General features: G+C 36.8%; 3 protein-coding genes across 4 annotated transcripts; 2 read left to right on the top strand and 1 right to left on the bottom strand.

The window, feature by feature from the left end:
- Positions 1-1,037, top strand: LOC131428054 (vesicle transport protein SFT2C). Its single transcript, XM_058591694.1, has 3 exons — positions 1-337; positions 404-555; positions 612-1,037. The coding sequence occupies exons 1-3, from the start codon at positions 143-145 to the stop codon at positions 880-882; spliced, it is 618 nt and encodes a 205-aa protein (XP_058447677.1). The 5' UTR covers positions 1-142; the 3' UTR covers positions 883-1,037.
- An 815-nt stretch (positions 1,038-1,852) lies between these two features.
- LOC131431978 (uncharacterized) lies at positions 1,853-3,509 on the top strand. 2 transcript variants are annotated; one of them, XM_058597981.1, is made up of 4 exons: positions 1,853-2,196; positions 2,257-2,422; positions 2,678-2,980; positions 3,057-3,509. In XM_058597981.1, the coding sequence occupies exons 1-4, from the start codon at positions 2,053-2,055 to the stop codon at positions 3,266-3,268; spliced, it is 825 nt and encodes a 274-aa protein (XP_058453964.1). In that variant the 5' UTR covers positions 1,853-2,052; the 3' UTR covers positions 3,269-3,509. The 2 variants fall into 2 exon arrangements, with proteins under 2 accessions (XP_058453964.1, XP_058453965.1); XM_058597982.1 differs by having other exon boundaries at positions 1,856-2,196; positions 2,900-2,980.
- On the bottom strand, positions 3,491-4,103 carry LOC131431980 (uncharacterized). Its single transcript, XM_058597983.1, has 2 exons — positions 3,944-4,103; positions 3,491-3,767 (listed from the first exon to the last, which is right to left on the bottom strand). Exon 2 carries the CDS (start codon positions 3,758-3,760, stop codon positions 3,536-3,538), a length of 225 nt encoding a protein of 74 aa, XP_058453966.1. The 5' UTR covers positions 3,761-3,767; positions 3,944-4,103; the 3' UTR covers positions 3,491-3,535.
- Positions 4,104-10,668: the final 6,565 nt, after the last annotated feature.

Below are 10,668 nucleotides of genomic sequence, written 5' to 3'. Positions count from 1 at the left end.
CATAAACAAAGCACTCACTGCTGGAGTACTAGGAAAAGTCAAAAGTATGATACGTGGGTTGTTATTAGGAGATTAGGACAAAAAAAATTATTGTATTTGCTGTGATTTAAATCATTTTAATTCACAAGATCAGAACTGCATAATGGCCGATCTCAAAAAGGATCTTGACGAATATCTTCTGCTGCAAAGCGATCAGAAGAAAAGTTTCAAGCTCGAAATGCCAAAGATGCCCTCGATGTCCACACCCGGGTTGGTGGGAAAGCTCTTCGGAAAAAATCAGGAACCAGAGGCAAACAGCTGGCTTAAGGACACGCAAGATACTTGTTGTCCGAAATTGGTATGCATGATCTTGAATTGGAAGACCGCTTAGCTGCGTGTTATAATCATATTCACGTTGTTACAGAGCCGAATACAAAGAATCGTAGGATTCGTTACCTGTATGGGCCTTGGAGTGTTCTGTATGACAGTGTCTACATTCTATATTCCTTTGCTAATCCTCAAAGCAAGAAAATTTGCTTTACTCTACACTTTGGGAAGTATTTTCTTCATCATGAGGTTTGTATTTCAGAGTATCATCTCAACCAGTTTGATCCAAACTGAATCGATTATAGTTTCGCTTTCCTAAACGGCTTTGGAGCAATGTTCCGGCAGTTATTCTCTCGGGAACGGTTGGCTTTATCGATATCCTACAGCTGCTGCCTGGTGGCAACACTGTACTTTGCAATGATTGAACAAAGTACGGCCTTTACCGTGCTGTTTGCGGTCGCACAAATCATATCGCTACTCTGGATGATTCTGGGAGCGGTGCCCGGTGGAATGACGGGAGTCAAATTTTTCGGTCAAATGTTCCGAAGTTCCGTATCGAACCAACTACCGGTGTAAGGCAATACAAATGCTCGGTGAAGAAGGCTGACAGGGGGAATGTGACTGATAGAATCAGATAGATGCTGCTTGTGTAATTTGACCGTACAAACGGTAGAATTGTATCAGTAAACTAAGTATTTTTTATCAAATAATAATAATAACAATAATTGTAATTGTGTTATTTCTTTGCAATATCAGCAATCTTTTCCCAAAAGCATATTTAAGCAAAGTCTTGTGATTACATTCCTTTTGTGGAATTTGGTGTTTCTATTTCAACAGACTTTGCAGCTGATTTACAGAATTATTGCATGGCTAATACTACCATCCTACAGACACTAAGAACCCTTCCAGATCGGGGCTCAAAACATAGGATAACTGATTTGTAAGACCAGCGCCCTAAACCTTGAACCGTCAATCTGGGTGAAACTAACTCAAGAATTCGTAAATTGTGCAATCCACAAACGAAATCGCATTCCTATCGACTAAATCAGGTTACGATTTTTATAGGTTCTTAAAGTAATTCAAAATTGCGCGACCCCTTGTCTACCGTCAATAGAGTGACCAGACTTTTGTTAAATCAGATGTCCTTACGATGCTTTCGTTATTTATCAATATTTTCTTAGTATCACTAAAACTCAGTTTTTCTATCTAGGGCTCAATTTTGTTTTAATTAATCTGCCATTAGAATCAGATGATTTTTCGATATTTCCATAGCTATTTACTATAAATCTTATGCTTCGGAGTCAGCCCTGAGTCCTGGTGCAGTTTGCAAATATTATATTATTAAACTTGCTCGAAATATGTTATTTGTTCTTTATTTATTAGTGTGAAGTCATCTCGTTTCTTTGTCCCATTCTTCCAGGTCGTTGCTTATCATTTCGTGCGGTGGTCAACCGATTTTACGAAACGTATACGAAACATCATCTGGTCACTCAGATTACAAGGCACTCAATCACGCCCACAAAGGAGCACTCAATTTTGACATTCGAATATGGTAAATAAAAAAAATAAGCTACGTTTTTGTTGTTCGCTTATCTGATTCTGTGCACTCAGGCCAGAGTGCAAATTGCGTGACGAAGAAAATGTTGAAAAACTGCGTGATTTTTATATACATTACGATCAGTGACCATTAAAATTGCTCGCGTTCACCCCACCCAAGCGGCCGCATCGACGACGACCACCAACACGATGGAATGCGATGATGCGGCAGTCGAACGGCAAAAGTTGGTCTCTAATGACGAAGAGGACGATCAGGCAACCATCACCAATCTGTCTTCCAGTGGGCAGGCAAAATCCATCCAAACACCAATTTCTCCTGTGCTCAGTAATAAGGTGAGTCATTGTTTAGATTTGGTCGGTAGATTACTGATACGGTGGCTTTATTGTTTTTAGGTTTTCTCGAGTAGTGAGACCAGTCGCAGTCACAACTCTACCAGCTACACGACAAGCCTCGGGAAAACTATTCACAGTGATGCGCCGCCCACAGCTCGTCTGAACTATATCAACGAGCGTCGGGTCGGCCAGGATGCAAAGACTAAACCGAAAAAGATTCCTAGGGGTGAGTTGGGAAGAAATTCAATGATAGTAGTTTTACTGGTAATGATTTAATCGATGTATTGGCTTATTTTCGTAGCATTATAAGTTGGTAAACCGTACGTACATTTATGTTCTCTTCTGTTTCCTATTTTTCATGTTTCGTTTTATGTCGCCACGAAAACCTCTTATGATTTCTGCACACCGTATGCTCGTTTATTTGCTTGTCTTTGGTTTTACTGGTTGTTTCCGGATGCTGTCCGTTGGTACGCCGCGGTAGATCTCACACCGTCCAGCACGGTCAGCTCTTGCAACAGTAGTAATCTCCCGCTCAGTTCACGGCTTTATCGCCAGTACCACAAAGCGTCCGATCAATCACTGGCCAGTAGCAGCGGTCGACCGAGTTCCTCGAACGCCGCTACCGCCAATAGCAGTTCGATTAGTTTGAACAAAAGCTACAGCTTTACCTCGCGGCCATTAAAGCATCATTCTTTTGTCTCAGAAGTACCAGACGTGCGGCATATGGAACGGGCCCTGCTCGGACTGCTCGACGATTTTCATTCGGGCAAGCTGAAGGCGTTCGGTGAATATAACTAATTAACCTCCGCGAAAGGTTCCGAATGACTATCGAAATGTTTACCTATTCGTTTTTCCGGCAGGTTCTGGCTGCACAATGGAACAGATGACCAGCATTCGCGAGCAGCAGGAAAGTCTCGCCAAACTTCACTTTGACCTGGGCAACGAATCATCGTCGGTCGTCGGAAAAAATACCGAAGTTCAGTCGCAAAATAACATGAAGAAACTGGTCGCCAAGCTGGAGCAGCTTTCCTTCTCTATCGAGAAACTTCACTCGAGCAATGTCGAACAGTAGCCCAGTAGAGATTCGTTTTTTTAGAATACTACCGTAAGCATAATGATATTCATAGTATGTAATAAGAAACCCGAAATCGAGTTCCAGTAGGTGCTAAAAACGAAGCAAACAATCTTTTCTAAAATCAAAATGTTCATCATGTGTTTAGTAGTAGACGTTTCGAAAATTACATAATTATTCAGAAAAAACAACGGAACTTAGGTTCGAATTAAAAAGAAACGCTTAAGTTTTTATAACCATAGCTAAGCTGTTTTATTGGTGATGATATCAATCGCTCTTCTTACCGCTGAATCCCATGGAGTAGATAAATTGTAGACACCCGAGAAAGCCAATGCCGCACAGGCCAACGGTGGTAAGAAACAGTACTCGATCTGCTGGACCGCCCTTCAGGAAAATGGGCAGAGTGCTCTTAGCCTGAAAGGTCTGCATGCTTTTACGCAGTCCCTCGGGCAGTTTATCCGAGATGTACGTTTTTGGTTCCGAGTGACCCATATCGGCTCTGAAAGAAAATCGAATCAAAATACACCTCAATACACCTTCAGAGCTATGCACAATTATGCAATCATGCAATAGTTTTCCGAACGAAACTGTTGGAATCCCATATCCGAACGCTCCAGCGAATCAAACTTGTGATAATTATTTTTTTATTAAATCCTAAATCGCACAAGAAATTACCTATTGAATAATAAAGCAAATTAATTGATGCACTTTTCCACAATCACAGTTGAAAACGAATGAATAAGTTTAACGGTTGCAGTTTCGCTCACTATTTTGCATGTGCTATTTTTGTATCGAATCTCCCACAGTCGCATAGTTTGGCAGTGGCAGTGCAGTAGCGTCTTGGTTGACAACTTGATCTTTCATCATATAATAACAAAATAAGTGTTAGTAAAGAAAATCGGAATACTGTGGGTCATTATTGCATTTTTGTTTTCCGGATCGAGGGAAATCCACTGGAACTAAAACCTGCCATCAAACTTTCACCTTTGTCTTCAGCAGATTTAAAACCTCATCCTCTTTGCATCATCAAAATTCATAAGAAACGTCATCATGTTTTCAGCCAACTTAGCATTAGCATTAGAGTTGCTACTTCGTTGTTGATCAGGACCAATTGAGCTCGCAAAATTTTTTTTCCTCAAACAACATGCTTGGGAACAACATTCTGAACAATGCGTTGAATGTTTATCGTGTTTTGCGTCAATACGTACTTTTCAAAACGATTATGTTTTGAAATTCGTAAAACTCCGTACAGCCGGCTGCCGGCAGTACCTTCACCCTTTCATACATTTAATCTTTCGCATTCTGTATTTTTAATAGGAACCGTGCACGAGGGCGTTTTGCATTCTTCTGGGAGTGAAGAATGGTGTCGCTTTTGTAAGATCTCTAAATCCTCTCTGGGGTTGGAGGTTTTATTAATAGCAGACTGTTCGGGACCTCTTAGAGGTTCAGAATTTACTTCTGCTTCCACCAGATGTGATCCCCAGCAGATTGTTCGGCATCCCTTAGGGGTGCAGAATTTACTTCTGCTTTTATGTGTTTTTGTGTCGTCATTTTTTCCCATCCTCCTAGTCCAACCTTTTTGTGGATTTTCCTTTCAATCCTTCCCTCTTATATATCGGAAAAATGATGCTAAAAACATATTGATGGCAAGGCACAAATCTCCAAATATCAAGGGGAACGTGCCATTTGAGCCATTCCTTCTGATTCCTGATTCCTGATCCAATGTCCCAGTTCGTCACATTCTTGCTTGTCGTGACCTTCCTTACATGAAACTTCTTTATCATTTCATTAAGTCCATTGGAGTTCCAATTTAAATTTTATTTTATGTTAGACTCCTTTCTCTTCCATGAGTCCAACCAATAGCTCAATCTTATATTAAATAAAAGTGATGAACTGATACAAACAAATTTGAAATAGTTATAAGATCATGTACAAAATAAATGTATTTTATTTAATGTAAATTATAATAATAAATCGCTTGATAAAAACATACTGATATGAAATTCGAAATGTATTTCGTTTAAAGTACTATGTATTATGGATGCCACGGCGAAGAAAAACTTATGTATATTGCCTATTAAATAAACGAATTTATGGAAAAAAATTAAGCCATTACAAATGAAATTTCCCGTCGTTTGACAAATTAGGTCTTTATGAGTACACCTGTTAAATTCAATTTTTTTGTGTGTGGTGAAGCGAAACTTCTACAATATTTGTTTGTACATTTCCTAAATCATTGTCAACATTGTTTTCGAGTTCGATTTCACAACCTGAAGCATAACATCGACGACTAACATGCTCAAATTGCACGGCGTTACTGAAATCGTTGACTCCTCGTCAGTCCGATCAACAGATGCGTCAAATGTCGTCTGATTCTCTGCATTGCTCGCACCGCTGACCCATCGGACATATTTTCCGTTATTCTTCATATATCTTGCTTTTGACACTTTTTTGTGATCTGGAATTACACGCAAAAATATGCGCGTAATAGTATGTTCACATTAGCGCTGATATCAAGTGATATATGGATATACTTTATACCATGTTCACATTAAATTCTTATAAAAATAATTTTTCGTGATGCACTAGTTCCACCTATATTGTACTGCGCAAACTATTTACTATCGGTATACCCCTTGTGTTATGTGAAAGTTTTTTCACTAGTTGGTTTCCCCTCGTTTGTCAACACCGATCAGCTGCTTGCAGGGATGCCTGATTTCATCATAATATTTGAAAATGAATCATCACAATAAATTATTGGATTACGTTGATAATATATTTCAATGTTGCAAATATTCTTCGTGTAACTAATTCATTCACGCATCCTCGCTGTGATTTACTGCCTTCGAATATGCCAGTCTCGAACAACGTTGAACTATTCACTGCACGAAAGAGAGAAGGGTGCAAAAGGAATAAGCAATAATCGTAGAGAACCCGAATATACTAATACATTCTTCGCTGCTGGTATACATCGTGCATGTTCGTTTTATGCATTCGTTCGTCATTCGTTCATTTATTTTATTCTTCGAGTTGGATCGAATAGCGTCACGGCGAAGACCGTTGGTTTCCATTCTTCGCGAAGCATTCTCCATCTAATAAATTCATCATATCTCGTTGGGTAGCAGCAATGGGAGAGTGCTGGAATATAATTCATCACATACACATAAGACTATGGTAATAGTGCGGGGGGAAACATCTTAATTTGCTTGTTTCAAAGACAGCACGAACGATCATCGCGAATTAGGTTTGGCGATGATCGCTGTATAAATATTCGTTCCATATTCGCGTTAAGTCATTTGGGGGTATGTCGAATGCGAAAAACAACTGCAAGGAATAGATATTCGTGCGAGTAACGAAGCAGCGTCGGCTTCGTTCGCGCCCGAATATACGGACAAGTCCGAATACCAGAACGATTATCGAACAAAGGCGAAGGAAAGCGAGCGATGATCATTGACATTCGTTGTATTTTTGATATTCGAGCAACATTGATATATTTAACTTTTTTAGCGATGTTGGAAGGTAACCATTTATTTTTCTCAACGTTGCTCATCTAGATTATTTTTTATTGTGTTGGTAATTTTCATCCGAAATTAAGTGGCGGTAGACCAGAAGCAAGTAAATATTGTAACAAAACGGGTTCGATTTTGCACAACTATGTATATAGTTTTGGCAATATGTATTAAATCTGTATCTTGCATGAAATTCGCATGGACGTATACGAATCAATACATTACAGGTAATTCTGTATAAATGGCAACTCTGTTGGTAAATGAAAAAAATAAACACAGTCTAGATGACAGACAGGATGTTTTTGATAGGGTAACGTGGCGACATCATGACATATGCGTGTACTGTCCCGACTAAAGGAATATTCGAAATGACCGTTAAAATGATTGAAGAATCTAATTTGAGTGTCCTGTCTGTTAGTCTGTGATTATTACACCACTTGCTATTACTTTATTTTCAGAGCAAAATAAACCCAAATAACTTTCCATCGGTCAAACTTTGAAATTGGCCGCAGTTTTAGATAAAGTTAGCTACTCGATCAAAAATAACTGCTCGACTGACAAATTTTAACTAAAAGTTCAAATAATTTGCAGGATGGTCCTTATTCTTAGAATGAAGAAAGGAAATAAATTGCAATCGTTAAAATGCTAGCAAACTCACGGGTAGCCTGTTGGATTGAAAATACGAGTCACAAAATTAACAACAAATAATCATTTTATTGAAACGCTGAACTCATATAGAAAGGTTATACAATCACTTGAAAATCGACTAGTAAAAATTGGCCAAGTGTCATATGCCTTTCTACTCAGTTTGTCGAGCTGAGCAATGTCTGTGTGTGTGAATGACGTAATCGATGTTGACCAACTTAGATTCAAATGAAAGGTCTCATGGTTCTACTCAGAATTCCTGAATTTCATTCGTATCCGACTTTCGGTTCCGGAATGATAGGGTAAAGTGTGTTAAAAATTGTGTACCGTCACTTAAAGAGTCGAAACGAAACAAGTACACTGAAGTCTTTTTTTATGCGAATTTACGTACCGCTTGAAAAAAAACCGCATAACTATGAAAATTCGCATAAAAAAACCGCATAACTCTGAAACTTCGCATAAAAAAAAACCGCATAACTCTGAAACTTCGCATAAAAAAAACCGCATAATTCTGAAAATTCGCATAAACAAAAGTCGCGTAAAAAAACCGCATAAAAAAAGACCGCATACAAAAAGACTTCAGTGTAAAAAGTTTTCTAAATATATAATATGTATGTATGTTTGAAGCCACCATCAGTTCAAGGCATTACCAGTGTATGCGGGTAGACTTACAGTAGATCCGAATTTGATTATCAGATAGCTTTCATATAATTGCTATTAAGAAGGCCAAAATGGGTTTTGAGGACCCGGCGCCTCCCAGCTAGAACATCCGGCTATATAATAAAGATTTCGCTATACCAGCTTAAACCCGCCTGATGGTTTGTTTGTTAGAAGGGTGAGTCTTACTCATTTCAGACCTTCAGGGAAAAACACAAAGCTTCCCCCACGTGACTCAGGTTGGCAATCAACTCCATCATCCAATCACTCACTTGTAAGATACCCTGATGCACTCTCTGCCCCTCCCCGTTGTCGATATACTTGTGCATAATACAATATAATATAATATAATATAATATAAAAAATATAATATAATACCGTACAATATAATATGATATAATTCATTAAACATAGCACAATATATCATAATATAATATAATGTAATGTAATAAAATATAACACAGCATAATATAATATAATAAAGCACAATATAATATAACGTTACACAATATATTCTAACAATATACTATAACATAATACAATATAATATGATATAATGCAATGCAGTATAATACCAAGGTATATGTATACCAATGTATATAATATGATACAATGTATAACAGTTGATGTCGCAGTGTAAGTTATGCTCTTCTTTCGTCGCAGTACTGCAGGAAATATAATATTTCTTTGTTAATCATAATAATATTTATAATAATAGTAATAATAATAATAATAATAATAATAGTGTGATGGGTAAGTCCATGCCTTTCACGCAGCCCACCTGGGTTCGATTCCCAACCCCGCACATAGGGTCAGAAAGTTTTCCTGATCCGAAGAGGCGAAACCTCTATAATCGAAACAAAAAATAATAATAATATTAATAATAATTATAACAACAATATATAATAGAATGTAATATAATTCAATTCAATATATAACAAACAACAGAACCACATGTGGCAATATACTACCATAAATATTGCACTTTAGGATTAGAATTGTCATATGAATCATATGAACAATATAATTTATAGAAGTAATATGGAAATCTATAATCGTTATTTAAAGTATACGTTAAATGTAAATAGACTTTACCATAATGAAAATTATAAGAATATCCCATATAATTTATATGGAAATCCGATGAAACCTCACACGTTACATAATTTATATTCATTGTATGTGTGATATAAATCGTATGTAGATGATATTCCATAAAAGATATATGACAACTTATGACCATTAATGGAACTCTAAAATCTAACTGATGTTCAATAAATTTTATATCTTAATAATCTTTATGATATTGATAAGAATACCATATACAAGTTATGCGAAAAGTCGATAAAACTTAAGCCAATATAATTTTAATATTCATTACAATTTTCTATGGATTGCATGCTTATTATATTTAATAAAAGTCATATGAAAACTTATAACCTTTATTGGAAGCGTATATAAAATCTGCAAAAAGGAAGAAAAAGGGACACTGCTTTCTTAAGCTGAAGAAAATAGCAAGTTTTATTGCGATAATATTTTAACTTAGACATATAATGGAGTTTGTTTTTACGAAAACATATGCGTGAATAGTATTGCATGAAGCTGAAGAAAGAGTTGTGTCTTCGATGTTCATCATATCCTATACCTTTAACAAACAGTTTTTTAGGAAGTTGTCAATGTTATTTAAAAATGGCTGTCAAGATAGCTTATTCAACTTCGTTTAAGGATATGCTCTAACGGACCATGAAATAAATATCCGGTACGTTTCATTACTCTGTCTATCTAGTAAGAGGATTTAATTTTTTGATTTTCAGTTTCGGGATCCCACTTCTCCTCCACAAATATCAGGAGGTGCTCCCTGACCGCAAGTATTAGGCTAAATCCTCAAAAAGTAGAAGTTTTCGATTCCCATAAACACCATAATCCCAGTACTTTTAATTTGAAGCTTATACGTATCACTTGGTCAATCAAATGGCAATCATTCGATCTATCTATAACTGCTATATTGAACTGGTAAAACCTACATCAAAAGTTATATATGAATTTTTAAAAATACTCCTATGATATAGATGAACCTATCTATATAAATTTGAAGTGAAAATAATATGCGCTTTATGCATTCTTCCAATGTATGTTGTAATATCTAGTAATAGTTACAAGGCACGCCAATAAATTTGACTCAGGCTGGAAATTTCATTCGTTATATGACAACCTTATAGAAATAACGTTAAGAAAAGTTTTATGTTTCAAAAGTTTATCTTATATATTTGACTTGATATTGAATACACCTTGTAGCTATTATTGGAAATGCTAATAGTGAAAAATCATTAGAATATCATATAATGTGTAAAAGAAAATTTGGCTCAGTGTAGGTTATACTAGCAAAGACTTCATATTAACAAGATGTCCAGCTCTCTCATTTCCCGAACAAATCATTGGCAACATCCTTTTTTGCGAACATGGCGCCCTCAGGCGAGTCCACATCAAATCTCGTGTATAGAAGTAGGGAAGAGAAATGTCAAATTCGTGCGCGCCAAAATAGCAGCACTGCGCACCTATACAATTGACATGATATGTTAAATATGACGC

Source organism: Malaya genurostris, chromosome 2 (genome assembly GCF_030247185.1).
Source record: "Malaya genurostris strain Urasoe2022 chromosome 2, Malgen_1.1, whole genome shotgun sequence".
Taxonomy (NCBI): Eukaryota; Metazoa; Arthropoda; class Insecta; order Diptera; family Culicidae; genus Malaya; species Malaya genurostris.
This window is presented reverse-complemented; position numbering and strand designations above follow the sequence as displayed.